Source organism: Macadamia integrifolia, chromosome 7, assembly GCF_013358625.1.
Source record: "Macadamia integrifolia cultivar HAES 741 chromosome 7, SCU_Mint_v3, whole genome shotgun sequence".
NCBI lineage: Eukaryota > Viridiplantae > Streptophyta > Magnoliopsida > Proteales > Proteaceae > Macadamia > Macadamia integrifolia.
In genome coordinates, this window is record NC_056563.1 from 32541668 (window position 1) to 32564061 (window position 22394).

The following is a 22394-nucleotide window of genomic DNA, read 5'->3' on the forward strand; positions in this document are numbered from 1 at the left end:
AAAACGCGTTTTAAACGGCAAAAAAACGCGTTTTAACTAACAGTGTACGGGACCAATGCTAAAACCATCCTATTTATTAAACGGTTTCAAAACTAGGATCTGATCTCTTTAATGGTTCTAAGTATACAACTGATTTCTTAATTATGTGAATAATAGAATTATATTCCTAGGCATACAAATAATCAAAACATCGAGCTTTATTTTCTCTTGATAATTACTATATGACTCTTATAAGCTATAATTATCAAGTATTAATTAGGATTAAATATGCTTCTTAAATGGGTCTTGCTTATTTTAGCTCCAACCAGTTCCTTATTGGTCTTCCAATTTTGGAATCATTGGAAACCCTAGAGCCATCTTGTTTCATTTAGTAATGAGTCCGAAAATCAGTCTCAAAGCTTTAGAGGTTTCCAATCCCAAATTGACACCCTTATCCCCATTTTAACTAAAATCACCAATTGTATCAATCAAAAAGAAAAAATAAAATTCTTAAATCACACAAATGCCCTCAAGATGCTTTGTGATACCAACAAGGGTTCAGAACTTCAGATGCAAAATGAATCCGTTCATGGTGTTATTTTGTGAACCCTAAAATCTTATGCTCATGTGTTAAGTTTCAACCTAGCAAAAGTCTGCCAAATTAACAAATCAAGTGTTAATTTTATATATTTTGGTATTAAAAAAAATTATTGCAGTTGTTGAAATTTTTTTGCCTTCATAGAGTATTGACTTTGTTTCATCCAACTCGTTTTTACCACAGAAATAATGAAGTTTCCTCCATCTGGTCATCTCGACTCTTTCCTCTATTACAGATTCCAGAAATTCGATATCTGATAATGAAAGATAAAGGCGAATCTCTCTCTCTCCAGAAATTGGGAAGAAGTGGGGACATTAAATCACCATGGAGAGGAAGCTTCCTCACTGCTGTCGCTAGTTATTGTATACAATAACATCCCAAGTGGGCTCTGGAGGGTGTTTCACTTTCACCGAGTTCTGCTGAAGCATGAAAATGTATCAGATTTAAGAACTCTGCAGCAGCCGACGCAGAAAAGAAAAGATAAAGCCTCGTGAGGTCCCGGTCCCCTCAAGGGCCCTTTTACCCCGTGCCTTCCCCGCTGCTGCTTATGGTAATTTTCACAGTCCTCTCCCCCCAAACGACGCTTCCCTGTTCCCTATATCTCTCTCTCTCTAATTCATGGATACTTCAATGGGTTTTTGGCCTCCCAAGGGGAGAATGAAACAATGGTTGGCCGGGGGGTTGGGGGTGGTGGGGGGAAGTCACAGGTGGGACCCATCTTCACAAACCCACCAGAATGAAAATAAACCCAACTCATGGCTGCCACTGAGCTTTCCAAAAATCTAAACCAGAAATCAGAGCTTGTCATGCAAGTAAAGAGACATGGAGAGTTCAACACTATAAAAGAAAGAAATAGATATCTCACCATTCAATGGAAAAGGTTGGAATGAACAAATCGGCAAATGACCCAAGAAAGAAGAGAATATGAGTGGTGTAACTATATTTTATAAGCAATACTGTCCGATGGAAGACAAAAGTTCTGTTTACATTTACTTTCAACAGCATTGAACAATCCATGACCAATAAGCCCTGATCAACACCAACATTTCGGTTACAGTAGGTAAGAAAAATTAGGTTTCTATCTCGTCGTCTGAGAGCTCTGGGATCCAGAGTAATCCCTTCCCCTCCTTCCCCACACCAAAAACTTCTACATCAATCAAACAAACACACTAACAAGACACAAACCCAAGCACATAAACAAATCTTAAAACCCAAAGGACATCAGTAAGGAGCCACAACAGCCAGCAGCTGAATTCTTCAAAACCGCTGCCATTGGTAACATCAGGCAAGAAAAATTAGAACTATGGAAGGTTAGTGATTCCTCTCTGAGCTATCAAAGCATTACCACAATCCTCCTTTGCATGGATGGTAAATTGCAAAAACAAACCTCCATCTGCTCTGTCCCCCAGGCGGAAAACAAAGAGCCCCAAACTCCTACTCTGTATAGAGTATAAAGATTCACCCAAGCTGTGAACGTGTGAATAATTATGCTCTATTTACAGGTTACACATCCCCAACTTGAAAAATTTTCAATTCAGCTTCAGTCCCTACTCTACCCACCATTTTACCACCCACCCCCACCTCTCCTAAAGTCAGTCTAGGTCTGTTACAAGCTAACTACTCCGTATCATATGAACAAACTGCCATGAAGAGCCCCTACACCCAATTAGACGATTTCCATCTTCCACCCGATGTTTTCATGGTTGCTATCACGAGATTTCTCCAAAGCAGCAACTTTAGCCCGATGAGCAGCTGCTGCCAAGGCTTTTCCCCTCTCACTCTGAGGGAGCTCACAAGTTTCACTCACAGATCCGCCTCTTATATCAGCGGGAGGAATGAAACAGTCCATTGACAGGCCAGGGACGTTAAAAGCCACTTCTTCAATAGTCCATGCCTCTTCCATCCTCGTCTTGGTATGGCTCATTGCCATCTCCCCAAACCTAAATAGGGTCACCACCGAACGGCCTGAGTGAGCAATCATGATGCCCTCGACTGGTCTGTAATCATCGAGGAAAGTATTGAAGGTAGTCTCCCAGTACACAGCATCACCTCCATTGGACTGGATGCGGGTGAGATGAGAGTCTTCCATGTGTATGAGAAGACCCGTTTTCTGGCTGAAGTATCCAAACAAGACATGCCTTATGATCTCTGCTGGCCCTTCACTCCTTGCTTTCAATGTCTGTGGATCCGCACATAGCTTGAGGATGAAACAATCCTCCCCATTAACACTCTTCTCTCCAATGCACCGAGCATCCGCAAACATGCTAGCCGTGGTCATGGGATCAAGACCCTGAAAAAAACAAAATTGAAGCCACATGAGCAAATGACCAAGCGGCTAACACCAAAATCAAATTACAGCTGATAGAAGTGAAGAAACAGAGAGGCCCCAGCTTCACCTGCAGTGCTCGACGCAGAGGTCTCACAGGCCCTTTGGCCGCATGCGCTCCGAGCCATGGGGTGTGCCTCCACACGAGCTTGCCATTGCAGCCAGCATGAACTTTGCTACCACCAACCGCGAGCTCCACATACCACATGTCAGGGTTCATCTGCCACAGCACAAACCCACCTGATTCGGCTGCTCGGGATGTATTTCGGTTCTTCACAACCTTTGTGGCCGTCTCAAACTCCGCGGCCACCATCTTCAACTTCCCCATGGCATAGGCATTTCGGATGGAGCTCTGAAGCTTTTGGCCTCCAGATGCAGCCGTGTACTGCTGCAATATGTATTGAGCAGACGAAGTTTCCTACAATACCCAGAAGGCCAGAGCACGAAATCGAATCAATAAGACTTCAACAAATTGCAGGGTAGAGGAGAAACCCACTAATTCCACTAAAATTTATTCCAACAGAGCAAACAAAGATATTGTCATCTCTAAATGAAAATCGAACTACCAAGGAAAGAGAAAGAGTAATAGACATTTTTGCAAGTAAAGAGTAGTGAAGAAGGAAAAACAAAAAGAATGAATTGAGCACCAGTGTCTACGTTTGAACGTTTCACCTAAGCAAAGACAGAGACATTCTTCTACAGAAATCCAAACCCAAAAGCAAGAAATTTCTAACAATCAAACTACCCAGCAACACAACCACTCAAATAACCATTTCATTCATTTTCTATTTCCTTTTTAAAATAAAGGACCATTTCTTTCTGTAAATTAAAGCGAACGAAAGGGGGAAAAAAAAGGCAGAGGAAAGAGAAGTTCGACACAGAGAACGAGAGAGAGACTCACAATGGGAGTGTCTTTGATGCTAAGATGAGGCAAGGGGTCGGTAGTGCTAACGTGGACTGGGGCGAGAGGAGCACCCATGACGCCGAGCAGGAGCCTCAGATCAGAGTGCTTGTAAGCAGAGGAAGAAACGGAGGGTGCGCGAGAGAGTTGGCCTATCATCCAGTGGCCCCACCCTTCTCTCTTACAATCCCCTCCGCCATCACGGCCGTTGGGATCAGGCCCCTCCATCAACGGCGTCAGCGTCTCCCCAAGCGGCCTCAGGCTTCCGGATCTCGACATCGTCGGTTCAGGAGGATGCGACGTATGCTGCTTCCTTCGCCGGAGCAATCCCGACATAGGAGAGCCACTCCTAGCAGGGCTCTTCGCCCTTGACCTCGCCGGCGATAACCCTCTAACCACCTCCTCCTTCAGCGCCGAGAAGAATCCTTGCTTTCTCTCCATCTTCCCCTAAGGCCCCCAAACACCCCCCGAACAATACGAGAGAAAACCCACTAACCAAACAAGTAGCAGAAGTAGCAGAAGAACAAAATGAGGAAGAAACCCTTCTTTTACCTCTCTATTTGTCTGCAAGCACAGACGAAGAACCAAATACTCCTCATAAAAGGATCTTCTCCGAAGGTTCTACAAGGACAAAAGAAAACCCTAATTGATATCGCTCGAAATGGTGAAACTCTTCTGCGTCTTGTTCTCTTCCAACACTTTTGAGTGAGAAAATGCGAGAGAATAGCAAAGAGAGAAGAAGACTACTACTCTGTACTATCACTGCAAAGCGAATACAGGGCGAGGGGTCACACACTACTAAACACTTTGATGAAGGAAGAAGAGAATAACCAAAAAGGCGTTCGGCGAGAGCGATACTCATACTCTTGTGGAGTTAGATAATAAAAACAAAATTAACCATTAAAAAAACGAGAGTCAAAATTAAAAAAAAAAAAAAAAAAAAGGAAGAAAGATAGGTATGCTGCCGGGTTACGTAACAGAAATGTATTTCTTCCTTTATTTTTAAGTAACTTTTTTTAATTATTCATAATAAGGAAATTAAAAAAAGGCTTTAGCCAGTTTGGCGAGTGACGACAAACAAACGCCAAAGAGAGAGAGAGAGAGAGGACGTTATCTTTGTTGGAATGGACTTACAGACAGCTGACAGTATATATTCTGCGCCGTTAGTGGGGGTGGACTGGAGGCAATGGTGACTGGAGAGGGAGATTCTTTTTTTATTCTCTGTCCAATTAAATAATAAGAAAAGGCAATCTTTTAGATCCCTTGGTCACAGACTCACAGGTATACCGTGAAAACGGAATGGTTCTGCACGCTGCCCACATGGGATGGTCGAACCACTTTAATTGCACAGAGACTTGTATGGACGCGGTCTATGCTTTTTATTTTTCATTCCTTCTCCTTAATCCATTTTAGATATGGACCGGTTTGGTTCAACAATTTCTCTTTGTAACTGTCATAGGCTGTAAGGTCCGTTTTCACGTCATCCACGAGATGGCAACAAAATATTTATTTGCATCTATGATTTATGATTTATTACCTTGGTAGTCCCCTCTTTGCCAACATAATCCCTAGGTTTTAATACTAGAAGAATTCTAAACAAAGAAAGAAAACCTTGGATTACATCTATAGAATTAGGTTAGATTGAGATTGTAGAGAGAGAGAGAGAGAGAGAGAGAGAGGACTGATAAATTGCAATAAACACAACAATTCTATTAAGACATTTGATAACCTTCTTTATTTTTCTCCTTTGTTACTCAATGTACAAATTAAGGTGCATTATTTCTAAATCTATAGAAAAGTTGACATATGTAACAAAAACAAATGGGAGAGGAATTTATATGTAGCTTGTTTGTATTGATATTTTACACATCAAGTTAATAATAGATAGTGAAATGATATATTTAATGATAACAAGAAGAATGACCCACATACTTAATGAGAAAGAGAAAGAATAAATAAATAAATAAATGAATAAATAAAAAAAGAAGAAAGAGGAAACAGAAGAAAAGGAAAAGATTATGAGAAGGAATTGCACATTGAGGTGTATTACTAATTTTTCCCACATTATATTTATGGGGATAATATTTCTTGCCTGAGCGTGTATCCTTTGCTAGCACTCGCTCTCTCTTTTTGTTTCATCTACTCATGAAATAATTTATCTGTCAATCTGCCCTTATTGATTGAATTGATAGGTGCCCCCATTACCTCTCACCCTCCCGTAGAGCCTCCATTATTGGGCATGAAACACTTTACCTATGTTATTATATATGCTGGAAATGTTCTCATAATGTTTTTTTTTTTTTCTAATGATCAAGCTAAATTATACCTAATTTAATCGCACATCATGTTTTTTTGTTTTTTTTTTTTTTTAATTAAATACTCAAATTTATGATTTATGCTCCTTTTTATTGTAGGTTTGATAGAGAATGACTTTACAACTCATGTTGAGTGATGGAATTATTTCCTTATTTTTATCATAATTTTTTTTTTAAATGAACAAATTAAATCACACCTTAACTTATCGCACATCGCATTTTATTTCATGTACCTTTTTTTTTTATAAATACTTAAATTTATGATTTGTGCTCCCACTGTAGGTTGGATAGAAAATGACATTACAACTCATGCTGACTGATGGAATCATTTCCTCCTTGTTGAACACAATACAATTTATTTTCCACAATCAAATTGCAAAAGCTGAAAAGATATAATGCTTTATTTGTCCATTAGGTTGTATGCATTATGTTTACATAAACTTAGCCTATAAGGGCCAAAAAAATGCATCATATCTAACATTGAAAATACAATTGTATGGCCACATGTTGTATTAAACTTTTTCTATATGATTTTCAATATATATATATATATATATTTAACTTCACATTCTCTCCGATTTTTCATTCTCGTGGATTAAAAATAGTATAAGCTTAATTTCACATCCACGATAATGCTATTATAGTTGTAGTTTCATGTTATTACCACTAAAAGTTTTTATCGTAAATACCAGAATAAAGAGAAACTAAAGTTTTCCTTCACCCACAAATCTACCACCATAATTAATCCTTGATTCCTATTTGTCAGATGTCCAAAATATATATTATCAGACACCCATCCAAATACAATCATAATCATCTCTTTCACCATAGCTTAAGAAAAAATCAATGCTCAAAATAAATTCTAATTCTTTAAACTAGAACCTGATTTATATTATAGCAAGCGTAGACGTCGTAATCAATAAATATCCTATTCTCAACATGTTAAAAGCGAAGCCCCACCCATGCATATATGCAATCCATTCATTTTGCAGTATAATGTATGATTGACCTAAGAGGTGGGCTATTTTTATTTTTGATTAAGAAGTTGGCTACTTGGTTTTACAATTCAAAATTAAATTTAAAACTTTGGTGGGTCACTCATGCATGTATCACTCATGCATGTAACTTTGATTTATAGAAGGGACAGGAGTGAGGAGACACAGATGGTGTTGCTTCAAGATGAAGACATCCTCAATCTTCTTCAATAATTAAAAAGAAAAAGGGAACATGAAAAGATGTTTATGCAATTTGAATTTATTACCAAATAGGACCGAGTTCGGAGTTTCTCTTCTCTATTTCCTATCTTAATCGTAGTTGAATCAAACTCTAGGGATGACTTTGTACAATAGGGGGCCGACATAATTGACCGTTTTACGTACAATAAGCATCTTATATGAAGAAAAAAAATACAAGTAGAAAACTCAATATCGAATACTCATAGGGAGAGAGTTCCCTACAAAATAGGTGTGGAGGGGACTCTACACACAACATTAACGATAATGTAGAGACTGATATCATCTATAGAGAACCAACATAAATCAAAATAGAAAAGAGAGTGTATCAATATGAACCTCTCATCTCATAATAGAAAGAATGAAACAAGAATAATAATAAAAAAAAAAAGGTAAGTAAAACTATATTTAAATAAACAAATGAAATGACATCTTAATTTAGAAATAATAATAATATTTTTGTTGGGTGATTATTTGAATCTTGTGTCCAAAAATGGGGGGATTAAATGACCGATTCACACCCTATGAAAGGAATAATAACAATACTTCTTCATGTGTTCTTATCGGCCTTTGTATATGAACAGAAATCACACTTCCTCATACAATCAACCCTCTTCCCCCCTGCCCCCACCCCCACCTCCACCTCCACAAAAAAAAAAACAAATAAATAAAAAAGAAAAACTCCCAACGGGTTTAACTAGGTAGCTCCAAAGTCCAACCTTGTAAGTCTCATAATGCTCTCTCTTGTCTAAAGTCTGAATCTTTGTCATTGGTCGGATTTTTTTAAGTTCAATCCATTTGGCGTTACTATGTTCTTCTTTTTCTGCACATCACTCTTTTTATGTTTTGTTGATATGAATAGAATCGATGGAGATTTTACCCCAAAAATTAAAAATTTTAAAAAAGAATCGATATATATATATATATATATATATATAGAATTAGTGCCTATGGGGCGGTATCGAGCATATATAAAAAGTAAGTTGGGTTCTTTGGGCGGGCCCAGAACGATGGCCATGGGCCTACACCAACAACCTGATCTACAGTTTTCACGCGTTAAACGCACGTGCTGCACCCGATTCTGCTAATATCTTTCTTCCCTAGCTCCCTCCTTTAATCACATACAATACCATGGCAAAGAGAAAAGAATAGAAGATATAGGGCCCTATAGAGAGAGAGAGAGAGAGAGAGAGCTCATCATCTAGAATGCTTTTGGTTGGGTTGGTCCTTTATAATTCTTGGGCGTCTCTGTTTCTTTGTGAGGCTGAAGCCTGAAGGAAAAGTTCACAATACTTTTCCTTTTCTTTTTGACTAGATATTGTAGATAGTGCAATTCATTGCCTGGCTGGTACACACTCCTCACACAGCACGGTCTCTTCTCACTAAACTTTGACACGTGCCTCGTAATGGTAGGTAAAGAATCAAGGTTGATCAGAGCCCACTGGGAAAAGATGGTCCATGGTCTGGTCTTTCTTGGACAAAAACCATGCCCTGCTTACTAGGATCACACGTTTAACCGTCTCAACTTTTTATTGGGCGAGGTTCACAGAAAAGCAAAGGTGGCCACTACCCTAGTGTGCGGGTCAATGCAAGTGTACGTAGATGCATTAATACCGTATGATTTTTTCCGTTCACGAGGGCGTGTGGTGTTCATTTCGCCCCTTCTATGTATGAGATCGGGAACACATTGCCTTTTTTTTTTTTAATCAGCGAAAAGAAAGATAATACCATTAGAGAGCATAACTTATATTACATGTCTGGTCCGTTTTAAATATGGCCTCCCTGTCAGCTAAAGCCTCATGGGCCAAATATTTTAGCACTTCTAATAATTTATTAGTAGATAACAGACAAAACCTAAGATAAATGGGTAGTTATCCATCTCATCGGTAAATATAATTAGGGTTCTAGGCCATAAGGTTAAAAGTTTTTCTGATTCTTTATCGAAAAACATCTTTAGGTAGACTGCATCACTCCAAACTTCATCAATCGTCCATCTGTTGTTCCTTGCCCTCGCCACCCCTTTGCTCGCCATTTTTTCTTGTCAATACATATTTTGCCCACTGTCTTTTATGTTTCTTTTTTCCTCTTTATTATTAGGGAGAAAGAACCTTACCTGTCCCATTTTTTAGGCGCATACAAAGGGTAAGTGTGAATATACCCAGTTGCCACATGGGGACGAAGATATACAAGGTTCTCTTGCCCTTATTATTAAGAGAAAAACAGCTTTGTCTAGGAGTATGGCCTATGTCAGCACCCCAATATGTCTATCTCTCTCTCTCTCTGCTTCCTCTGTAAATTGAGGACATCATTGTCAAAAAATTTGGGGAGGCGAGAGATAAACACAAGGAACATTGGTGTACAAAATGATATTTAGCTCTTGTACCTTTTTATGTAACCATTCTTTCATCCTTAATCACTGGTGCATTCTCCTAGGCCATTTGCTCAAAGAAACTTCTCTCGTATTATTTTTAGGCTTTTTTTTTTTTGGTTGTTTCATCCATTGTAGCTCCCATACAATTAACTACCTAATGTGCATGATATATGGAAGGATGATATGCAAATTCAATTGTTAAAAAATAAAGACCACATCAATTTTCACATTGAAACCCAATCATTTACCCACTTATGTATCGAAATCTTTTCCTTGTAATTTTAATCATTTTTTTTTTTCAAAATATAATGCACATCCATAGCTTTAATGTCACGTTACGAACTCTAATTGAGTTCAAATTTAACAATAAGAGTATCATGAGACCTTGTACAACAAATGTGAGTCATAACTGACCAGCAATGTGACGAATATTAGAACCAACCACCTAACACATATGATAGATCAGAGTCAGACAAACCACTAGACCTGATCCCTAATATTAACAATAATATTAATGTGGGTCTACTATTACTATTATTTTCTTCACCAAGCAAAATCCAAACATGCTAAAATGATTTTTTTTATTGTTTTTATTTTTTCTATTGGGGATAATAGTCAGGTACCTGTGCTTAAGAAGAGATTTTAGAGAATCAGATTTCTTGAGGCATAAGGCTCCTTAATGAAGTAGAGGGAGAGAGGGAGTGTTAAAATCACTTTGAATCAAGAATTATTCTTCAAATAAGCTATAACTTTACATATTCTGGTCGAAACAGCAATGGCACAATTAACAATATCAGTGATAATAATAATAAGGGTAATCTACAACACCACCCCTTGGAGAATGCCACAATATAAAAACACATCATCTATTTCACCAAATTAGACTTAGACCCCTTACTGTCACTCACTGTTAAGGAATATACCCTATATCCTGATATCAACAATAATATTTTATTTTAAATACCAAAATGCCCTTATTAAATGTAAATTATAGAAAATACCCTTATAATTGGTCCCCATTCCAAGACCCCGTCACCAGTGATTGTTCATAGCAACGACGGATGACGATTAAAAATCTATGCCTCCTACTATTCTCATTTCCTCCTACAGGACAAGAACTACCATCCCCGATCAAATGATCGAGCTAAAGAAGAAAGAAAAGGAGACCCTTTTTTGATTGGCCTCCAAAACTTTCCCACCCAAACCCAAATCACCATCTTGGTTTGTGCTAAATATTTCTTACTAGTTATTCGATTTATCTTCGGAACTCAGAAGCCCTAGTTCACTGGCTACTACTGGGAGCGAAAGAATTTGAAGTCTTTGGCTCGGCACAAATGATCGGAACTCTGCCAAAACCATGGATGAAACCTTCTCCACCCTAATGCCTTACCACCAATTCTCGAAAGTACAGAAAGAAAGTGACTAGACTTAGTTCTCAAGAGACGAATCAAACATCTTCGGCGGGAGAGAAGCAGATCTGGTAGATGTGATTCAAATTTTAATATATACAAATAGAAAAACCTACAAGATTAGTCAAATTATTGGACGGAAACAGTAGTGGTAAAACGTAAAAGGGTAAGGATTCGGAGGATTATCCTGTTATCCTATTAGATTATATTTATTGGGATTAAATTTTGGGGTTAGCTGACTGTGGGGGGGATTTCTGGAAGGAGGTCAACCCTGTGCCAACTGGGGTTAAAGATCTTCGTCAGTGTTTGTTCTCCTGGGGTTGGTAAGTGGTAATACCTACCAGAGAGCCGGTGATTCGGCGAGCGAGCGCTTTGTTCCAGCCAAATGCCATCGACCTGGCACTCACAGTCGCATCAAATTTACAGTTCCGGCGATTGTGGCAGCTTTTCAAAAGAGCTACCACAGTATACAGAAGAGCTAAGAAGAGGCCGTTGGAATAGTCTCTATCATTATTGTCGGCATTTAAATGGGTCATCGTAGTACAGCTCAAGGCCCCCCCCTTCGCCGCCACCACCACCGACTTTGACACCACTGCCCTCGGCAGGCCTACTTGCGCTATGGAAGAGAGAAATAAAAATAGAGGAATTGGATTAAAATGAATTTTAGTGAAAATAATATAATGGTCATTTCACCTTTTTACTTAACAGTGCTTGACAGTAAGGAGTCTGAGTCTAATTTGGTGAAACAAATGGGATGTTCTTATAATTGTGGCATTCTCCAAGGGGTGGCGTTGTAAACTACCCTAATAGTAATATATAGTAAATATATTATGATTTCTGAAACAGATTTTGTGAGTCTCTACACAGTGCACTGCTTTTAAGTGGCAAAGATGGGAGCCCACTTGGAGAAGAATAAGAAGAAGAAGAAGACAAGAAAAAAGGGTATCTTATTGGGTTCATGGATAAGGAAAAAGGTAAAGAAGATTGGAAGAACAGAAGATGAAGAAGAATAACCTCATGCATGTTACTACCATTACTAGGGATGGCATATATCTTTACAACTTGAAGTGTCAGAGACCCAAAAGAGTTGAGCAAAGCCAATTCATATTCATTTGATAATTACCCAATAAAGAAAGCAAATCTGGCTCAATCTGTAATTCTAGTGGTTTGGTGAACTTAGTTGTACTTGTGATGTTTGGTGTGTCATGTGTTATAACTGAGAAGAAACCAAAAGAGAGAGAGAGAGAGAGAGAGAGAAGGTTTGGTTGTTCTTGGGTGGGTTCCGCAATATTAGGGGGAGAGACTTTTCCTATTGCCTTTTTCTTCTTGTTCTTTCCTGTTGTCCTCGTTTGAAGTATAATTAACAAATAAAACACAGTACTAATGACTGAAATTAGCGGAGACCAGCTAAGCTAAGTTGAAGAGAGACAACCCCTTTTTAAGTTTGTCATGATCATTAACGTATTGATTAAGCAAGTCAACAGAAATGGCGTTGGAGATTGAAAATATCTGTTAAACAGAACTGGTCACCCTCTCTTTATTATCTCTGTGGGGAGGTAGGGGGACCCTTCCAAACAAACAGGCCAAGATAAAACCCTAAAACCCAAAAGTACAGATGACATGAGTAAATCTCACAATTCACAATCACAATAAAATTGGTCTTTTTGCTACTCTTCTTGTTAGTTGGGATAGTACAGCTAGCTGTGGTAAGTCTTTACTACAGCTTCCTAGAGAGAGAGAGAGAGAGATCCGAATTTATAGAAAAAGAGAAAGAGGACTGATGAGTTAGATCTGGGAAACTAGACTGCAGAGAAAGAGAAGTGGAACAATCTTAGTGTTTGCTACTGTTTTGGCACATTTTGGGTTCAGTGAAAGACTCTCTCTCTCTCTCTCTCTCTATAGAATAAGTGGGTGTGTGTGAAATTTAAAAAGAAGAAGAAGAAATGTGAAATGAAAGAAATGAATCTATGCTTGCCAGCTCAAGGAATGCTTAGTGAGGTGTGTCCGATGTATTAAACTATGGCTTAACCATTGTTTAATTTGTATTGTTCACTTGTATTAAGGTTTTACTTTAAGTGAACCATGACCATGAGATTAAAAGAATGAATAGCCAGTCAAAGTCAAACACCACCTACAACGGTCTAAGAATTCAAAGCCCAACTACCCGGGCCCGGGCCCAGTACCACAACTTTCAAGTATAGTGGCAAAGACAAATGGGAGGCGGAGGGCTGGCCATTATTATTTATTTATTATAATATCAATAATGTCTTCAGTTTGTATCGACCATCTTCCCCAGACCCCTTCCCCACCTTATAGAATTTGGATTACTAGCTGTCTCATCCACCAGTTTTGTTCTATATAATTTATGGGTAAGGGTTTTCTACGCCTAGGCTGGTCGCACACGTATGGGGACTCTCTCATGCCACATCATTTATGACATGAAGAATGGTTTCATTAACAGGAAACCCACGTGCTTAGAGACGTAGAGACACATGGTGTGAATGTCTGAGTGTGTAACAAAGCATCCCCACATCACCTGTGTGAGAATCCTTTTCCCATAATTTATTTATTATTTGTTTTAAGGAAAAAGTAAAAATTCTTTTATTTTTATTTATTATATTCCTAAAATTCAAACCTCATTGGGTTAATTTTAAGTTGGCTAAGTTTTTTCATTGGTTAGGTGGGAAGAATTCCTTACCACTCTTGTCTTGCAAATAAGCTTTCCCCCCTTATTGACAAATTTAAAAGTATTATTCTCTTTGTCATCTCACAGTACAAATATTGGTATTCTTAAGTCAATAGAAAGTACAAAGCCAACAGGACCATATCAGCCCATACTATCATTTCATATTTTCTCAATTCTCATTCATGGATCAAGAATACCTATGAGGAACAACCATATAGACCAAATCATATCTCATAGGCTTCTATTGTAGTAAAAATGAATATAAAGGAAGCATCACCATCAGGTCAATTCTGAAATCACTATGATACTGATATTTATCTGTCAATATTGGTTTAGTAGCGATCAAACTAAATGAAAATTCAAAAAGAGTATATTTTTAGCCAATACCAATACCTAAAACCTTGGTTATCATCTATTTTGAGAAGAAAAAACTTTCTGAAATCTAAATAATTAAAAAAAAAAAAACTTTCTGGCATCACTGGCTGTTACTTTTGTCACATTTTCTTTTTATTGATTTTTTTTTTATGGATTTATTGAAATTGAATATTTTTATCTTATAATAAAATGATTTTTACTCTCCTCTGATTGAGCCCTACATTGCTACTCGTGCATTTAGTGTAGGAAATCAGGAATCAGGATCCACTCTACTTCTAGTCCTTAATTCTTTATTCCACCCCTCTCCTTAATATAACAATTATTATGACCCACAATTCAAATGGAATAGAGATTTGATTCTTAATCAAGCACTGGTTTTGTATTTGTTTATATTTCAATGATTCATTTAAATAACTCCATCATCATCATCATCATCATCATCATTACAGATGATAATAATACACTTAATATAGTATAAAACATGATCAGATGATCAGCAATTATATTACAAGATCTGATTAGTTGTTGGCTTATTCTGGCAACACATGGTTTTAGTCATTTAGATCAAATGAAATGTGGGTTTCAATAAGAGGGGACTAGAACTGGATCCATCCTACTCTAGAATAGAATAAAAATTAAAGTGAAAAATAAAAATAATAGAGGATCTATAGATTGCAATCTCATCTTACAGTTTTTTAACTTGGATTTTGCTCATCTTGTCAGAAGGAATCTTTAACTGACTGGGGGGGTGGGGGTGGTTCCAAATTCCAGTAAGAACCATTGGAGGCTTAAAAGTTGGAAGCAGTGAAGCAGAAGATAGATATATAGGGAGGGTCCTTAGCCTTAGGTGGGCTTCCTTCCTCACAGGTCACAGCGCTCATTAGCAACCAAATGCATTCCTTGTCTGCTTGTGATTTCCGATCAGTTTGGATCTTCCTTCAACCCCTCCATGCATGCAAGGAGACCTTCCACTCCATAAACTAGGGGTGTAAAAATCTGAGACGAGACGAGACGAGACGAGACGAGACGAGACCAATTGAACAGATAAAAATCGGTTGGATGGAATTAAATCAACCAATCAAATTCCTTAAAGGACTGTTTGGGTTGAATTGAGGGGAAAAAAACTTGATAAAATTAAAAAATTTAGCACTTTTTTTTGTCATATATGAAAAATTGAGACTGAACTAATAATAAACAGTTAAAAGTTTGTTTAGACAAAACTGATAATACACCAATAGCTATTGCTTTCGTATTGACTTGAAATTGGATGAAACAAAAAATCAGACCAAACCAACCGTTTTAACGCCTTTACCATAAATCATGCACCGATAAGAAAGAGAAGGCTACAGTTTAGCTATTTTAGACTAGGAATAGGATGGGGCCAAGTGACAAGGTGTGGGGTTCAGGGTAGGGCCGGGTTTGATCAGGCTAGGTTGTTAGGTTGCTTTCACAAATCACAAGTCACATGGTCTGTTGGACCGGATCTAAGGGCACTCACTCGCTTTACCAATAACCTTGCAACCTCTCTCTCTCTCTCTCTCTCTCTCTCTTGCTTACATGTGTGTGATGTTTGGTCATCATCGGGTTTGGGCTACTTACCATATCTGTTGCAACGTGATGGAAAAACAGGAAACCTAATGAGAATCCCCACCACCAACACAAACACCACCTCTACCACACCGCAGGAAATAAAGGAGCTTGATTTGTTTGTTGAAATGTATCTGTCTTTGTCGGATTGAGACCCGCAACTGTTGCGCTCCAATAAATCAAACAAGATCTTTTCTCTTCCCAACTGTTGCTGTTGCCTCTATAAAAAATTACTCTTTTTCTCCCACCAAAAGTTAAACTTTAATTTGGGAGATAATTCTCTGAGTAAGCAGCATAAGAACATGGATCAATGTATTGATAACATAGACAGATATGTATCGATATCACAATACTGATTGGGAGACACGGGATTGATACGGGCTAAAATGGCCTGATCCATATCATATCAGTATCGGCGTTCATAGATAGCAATACCCATAACTCTACATAGGGGAGCTCACCAATTAAGTTGATGGAATAGTTTCTTATGTAGGAAGGCAATGATGACATTTTACATGATGGAGAAAAGAGGGGGCTAGCATACCTCTCTTGGCAGCTAAAAAAATATTTTCTTAAAATTAATTTATTAATTAGCTCATGAGAAGTCTAAGGTTCTTTTCTGCATAGGGTTAAATTCAAATTTTGTGAACATTTAAATCTCAGGGTCTTTAACCTATTTGTCATGTTTCAGTCAAAATAAAATTCATCAAATAAAAAATAAAACAATGAAAATCTAAAAACTACAAGAGAATTGTGTTGGGGGTAGGATGTCTTTTTCTATAATCAATCTAATAGAAGTTTGAAGATGAACAATTATAACTCCTCATTCTCCATTGATAGTGAAACAGATCTCATGTCACTATTGACGTCAAATCACGTAAATTATTTTGCATTGTATGATTATTTGTTTGGTTGTAATTTCCTTTTTTCTGTTCTTACGTCTGTTTAGTTTCTCATTATCTATAGGCATATACTTCAATCTTTAAAAAAAAAAAAAACGTACGGATGAATAGAAAAGCATAAAGATACATAAGTGGTGGGTATTGTGGAATTTAACATATAACCAATCTAATAGAAGTTTCTATCCAATGGTTCAGAATTACAACATCAAAAAATTGATGAACGACAATGATAAGTTTATTATTAGGATGCTGTGATGTCCTAGACAACTTAAGCCAAATTGAAATATCTAGTGTACGTACAACACCATAGGCGATTGCGATCCTAACGATGACCTAGTGTAGGGAGAAGGTGGAAGGCCTGTTGGGCCCCAATGGCCCAATCCAATAAAGATGGGTAGGATAGAAGACTCTAGAGAGGAAGATAAGTCTCAGTCAACCAGTCCTCGATCTTTTTTTCTTTTGATGAGGTTATTTATGTATGAGTCACATCGCGCATGTTACGCATGTGGCCATGTGGTTGGTAGCGACTTAAGCGACTAAAGAGAGAAAGCACTAAGTAAGCAGCATCTCCGCCTTTGAATAACTTTCTCTCTCTTTATCTTTTCTCCACCCAATCTTTCACCCTCATTCATACCAAAAAAAATATATATATATATTTCCCCCTCATCATACACTCTAGCGAGCGAGAGAGAGAGATTTGAATTGGGCACGTCAGGGGGCGTGGGTCATTTTGTAATTGAGTAGTATGTTATCCATCCGTGGATTGTTCAGAGGATGAATTGAAGATTGTGTGAATAAATATACGATCTCAGATTTGATTTGTATATACCTTTGATTCATACATACTATGATGGTAAGTTGTTGTGCTAGTATTTCAAATGATTAGTTGCCCTAATTAGAATTATAATTTAATAAATATCGATATTGATAGATACCAAAACTAATTCGAATATGTTAAACCATGTGATGGGCCATATGCATAAGCAAAGATAAAATAGTGAGGTGGCTCTTCAATTGTAATGTCTGCTAATTCCAATCCACTAATCACGCCATGATATCCTCTGAGGTGACTTGCTTTTATTCTTCTTTATATTTATTGTAATTCTAATTGCTGCATGGAGAGACAGGTTTTTTCAACGGAGACTTCCATATAATCAATCTTAAAATGTTATGGATGGTACTGCGATAGTTTTTTCAAACCCAAAAGTGCATTAAACTAACAAAGTGGACTTTGACAAAGTAGTACCAAGGAAAAAAATGGTAGGAGCATATATACATATACAGGGAAAAGATTCCTCACGACACCACACAATTATTTTCGTGTCACCTGGGTATTTTATTATTATTATTATTATTATTATTATTATTATTATTTTTGGTTCTGATCATGAGGGTCTCAAGTGAATAATACCATCCTTCGCATCACCATTGGTGTGATAGACAAGTTCCCCTAGGCCTCCACATTGACAAATTTCCTAACCCTCTTCCATATATATGCGATGAGAGTACTCAATCCATTGACCCATCCTTTCTTTTATGATCTTGATCCTCTTTCTTTGATTGCATGTTAAGATTATCCACATTCAATATAGGTGGGAGCCCTCTCAATTACAATTTGACTAGTTTCCCATTGGTTGATGACGTTGGAGTATTATCTTGTTGTATAACCCACGATTAGTTCTTGATTAAGCTAACCCTTTTGCCAATCACAATTATTTGTTATGTTCAATTCTTTTAGTCACAACAAAGACAAGAGGGGAAAAAAAAAAGACCCTACATAGTATGTGTTGTTTAATGTTGGCAATCCTTAAGGACTGAAATTGTAATTTATTATGGGCCCAGTGAGATTTTAACAATTAAAAGTTAGAAACTAAGTTAGGGACAAACAAATTTAAGGATCTTGCAACGAGGCATTAGTTGGTGTATTGTTCTATCTTAATTCTTTCATTTAATCTAGTGAAAACTCTGCATAGGATGTGTTGTTTAAGGTTGGCCATCCTTAAGTTAAGGACTGGAATTGTAATCAATTATGAGCCCAATGAGATTTTAACAATTAAAAGATAGAAACTAAGGCTCTCTTTGGTATGATTTCTACTTATATTTATTAATTATTTTTTAGAAATTATTTATGACAATAAACTATGGACCACAAATAGTATTCATTTGTTTACTATTTATAAAATAGATTATATAATGAGAAAATAAGTTTCAGTTTTCACCTTCAGCTTTGAGCTTCGAACGAGAGAGATGATAGAATTTGGGATTTTTTAATGAAAAAGTATTTTTTAATGAAAAGGTATAAAACATACTGAAGTTAGCTATTTACCATTGCTTTTGAGTAGTTTAGCACACGTGCTCATTTAAGGTAGAAAAAATCAATATAAATGATTTGTTGCCATAAATCACAAATAGCTTGAGAGTAATTTGTGATTTGTGATTTATTCTAATTTATTATAAATAGAAATAAGTGCTATAAATTATACCAAACACTTGTAAAAATAGAAATAAGTCAAATAAATACAAATACAAAAGAGAGCCTAAGCCAGGGACAAACAAATTTAAGGATCTTGCAATGAGGCATTATTTAGTATATGGTTCTATCTTAATTCTTTCATTTAATCTAGTGAAAGAGGTAGTTCATGCATGCTAATTATAGAAGGTCAGGTTCAATGTAGATAAAAGAAAAAACCAAGAATTCTTCAGGTAGACCTAGAAAATTTACATAATTTATGCTACCACCTTTCTATGCATTTACATTTTTTTCTCCGATGGATGATGGATGGAGAAGGAAATGGCATTTTTTATTTTTTTTTGTCACCTAAGGTGTCCGGGCCAACTTATGCGCACCTCAACTAATCCTTAGGGAGACTAGCATAGGAAAAAAATGGCATTTATTATATTTGACCTGTGAATTAATCAAATATATGATGAACAAGTTGTGAACAATTTCTAGTTGTTTTTAAACTATGATAGAGGATGATAATAGGTTTAGAAGGAAATGCCTACTTTAGCATATCTACTTTTGCCACATGGAAAGATGAGACGACATGATCATTAAATACCTTAATAGGTATTAGAATGCATTTCATATATGTCCATGCATGTATATGGGTAACACAATCACTCCAATATTCTTTCTTATAATCCTGATTTTTTTTTTTTACCACCTTCCTATCTCTATGGGGATGCGATTTGATAATGTGAATAAGGGGCTTGGTATTTATTTGCCTACAAAATTTGAACACCATCAGAATAGCAAAATGGCAGAGCTAAATGTTGGTTTAGAAATCCCCTCGACTCATGACTCATTAAAATAGGAATCACTATTTATTGGGATCATTTAAATGATACTTCTATAGCATTTTAGCAGGTGTATCATTCTTTTTGTTTTCCCTTAGTTTATTTCCAAAATCTTTAACAAAAAAAAAATTTTATTTCCAAAATGTTTTTAATCCAGTGATTAAAAAAAAAAAGGATATTCACATTATTTGAGAGTGACATACCACTGTATTTTAGAAAATTGTCAATGCCTCCCTCATCAAAAGGAAGATAACTTCAACCCAAATAAGCATGATATTTAGAGTTTAACACCCCCCTTTTTTTGGGTTGAAATCGTCTGCAATTCCGATATCGTACAATTCCGTGCAATACCATCTTTAGGCGGTGACACGTGTATTGATACCAATACAATGGTCCAGATCTGGTACAACTAATAAAACATTAAATCAGTGAAAAGACATTTAAATCAGATCTGGACCATTGCATTGGCATTAATACACTTGTCACTCCGAAAGGTGGTATTTCACGGAATTGTACAAGATTGGAATTGCAGACGATTTTTTTCCCTTTTTTTTTGTAATAATCCTTTTTTTTTTTATGGCTCTACAACCAAACGCATTGTTGTGAATTTTCGTAATCTAGATTGTCTTTAGGGGCCTGCAGGCAAACTCATGAACCCACATATCCAAAAAAAATATAAGCCCACATAGAGGCCCTGCCTAAGGTCTACATGGATCTTGGCAGAGTCGATTAGGATACTATGACGGAGCATGGAGGCCCAAGTCCAGTAGAAAAAATCCCATTCTAATTTTTTTTTTTTTTTTTGGTTAAAGGCCATCTTTACATGTAAAGCAATGTATGGTTTTTTTTTTCCAGGCAGTTAGATCTGAGATTTTTCGAGTCCATTTGCATTTTGTGTTAAATAAATATAAAGGAATTAAAAAGTTCTAAATTATTTAAAACAAATGGAAAAGATACAAGACGTATGTAAAGATGGCGTTGCTCTACGGAGTACCATGTCCCCCCAAGCCAACTGCGCTAATCCCTTGGAATTAAAAAAAAAAAAATATATATATATATATATATACTAGATAAATATTTTAATTCAATGTTAAGTTTACATCCATTTCAATACATAATCAAAAGAGAAAGAAGATGCTTAAATAAAAAATAAAAAACCATATAGAACCTTTTAAAATCAAATCGTTTAACACCATTGATGCTTGATACGTATTCTCAAAATAGATTTTGAGTCAAGAATGCACTTTTAAGTGTAAAAATAGAAATGGATCTTGCTCTATAATGAGTTCTAGACCCAGAAATTCTTGAATGTATATCAAACACAACCTTAGACATTTCCACTTTCCATTCTATCGTCTCTAGTCTCTACTAGGCCTTTTCAGTTCCCATCATGGAACTAAATTCCATGAACAAAGCTAGAATACGTTTGGTCTCCCAAGCATTCCCTTTATAAATCCAATTCAAAAATGTTGAAGGTCAATGTAAAGCGATGGGAAGAGGTGATTGGATTAATTGTGAGGCTTCCACTTTCCATTCTCTAATGTCACTCCATTAATAACACAGGATCATTTTCATCTCCCCCAGCATTCCCTTATAAACCCATAAACCCAAGTTCCTAATTCTCAAGGTCGTACAAATGAAAGAAATGAATGAATCATCATATCCTGAGATTAGAGTTTGAGAAGAAGAAAGAAGACGGGAAGAATTGAATGAAGACTGTTTGGTTATAGTGTTTGAAAGGGTGGGTGTAGAGTCTTTGATATTTGATCCTCATGCAAATCAGCATTTCCTGCAAAAACCTTGCTGGTTTTTCTAAGCTGGTTCTGTACTCCCTGAAGAAGCATTTACTATCACAACTGCACTCCCAAAGATTAAGTTTTTAGTGCTGAGTGATAGTTTTCTACCAAAGAGTAGCTTAAAGATAATATTGGATGGTTGTAAAGACCTTGTTCTATTGGCTGCAAGTAATTGCTATGGTTTTGAGGAGGATGCCGAGGAGATATTAAAGATGTCATCTCATTTCATGCTTTGGGGTTTCAAGACATGCATATATGCAAGGGACCTTCGCCTTAGGAAATGTGTAATTCTCAGTTCGACTCCTCTTACATTTTAGGGCCACTTACATAGGTTGTTTAATGCTCTTCACTCCTTTCAGTGAAACTTGAATGGTTCTCATTCAACCCCGGTATGACCCGATCCATGCGATTGTAGGGTCACTATGGGCTCGTGGGACTATTCAGGCTGAAGGCCTGGATACCCTGTCATTTTGTCTGGGTTGTGAATGTTGGGTCGTAGAAGAAAACTGATTACTTGAAACTTGGCCAGATTAACAACAGATAACTAAACTTAGATTCGTTTGATTACGAGGATTTTAACTGTTATAGGTTGTAATTTGATCGTTAATAATGTTCTT

At 36.9% G+C, this 22394-nt stretch overlaps 1 protein-coding gene across 1 annotated transcript; it reads right to left on the reverse strand.

The window, feature by feature from the left end:
- Nucleotides 1–1502: 1502 nt before the first annotated feature.
- LOC122085044 lies at nt 1503–4675 on the reverse strand. Its single transcript, XM_042653478.1, has 3 exons — nt 3805–4675; nt 2974–3321; nt 1503–2867 (listed from the first exon to the last, which is right to left on the reverse strand). The coding sequence occupies exons 1-3, from the start codon at nt 4243–4245 to the stop codon at nt 2244–2246; spliced, it is 1413 nt and encodes a 470-aa protein (XP_042509412.1). The 5' UTR covers nt 4246–4675; the 3' UTR covers nt 1503–2243.
- Between the last annotated feature and the right edge of the window lie 17719 nt (nt 4676–22394).

Bases quoted from the DNA above. Each gene is read 5' to 3' on its own strand.
- LOC122085044 (XM_042653478.1), bottom strand. From the start codon at position 4,245: ATGGAGAGAAAGCAAGGATTCTTCTCGGCGCTGAAGGAGGAGGTGGTT. The intron at 3,322-3,804 runs GTGAGTCTCTCT...TGGGTATTGTAG, and splicing joins GCATCAAAGACACTCCCATT to GAAACTTCGTCTGCTCAATA. The intron at 2,868-2,973 runs GTGAAGCTGGGG...TGTTTTTTTCAG, and splicing joins CTCTGCGTCGAGCACTGCAG to GGTCTTGATCCCATGACCAC.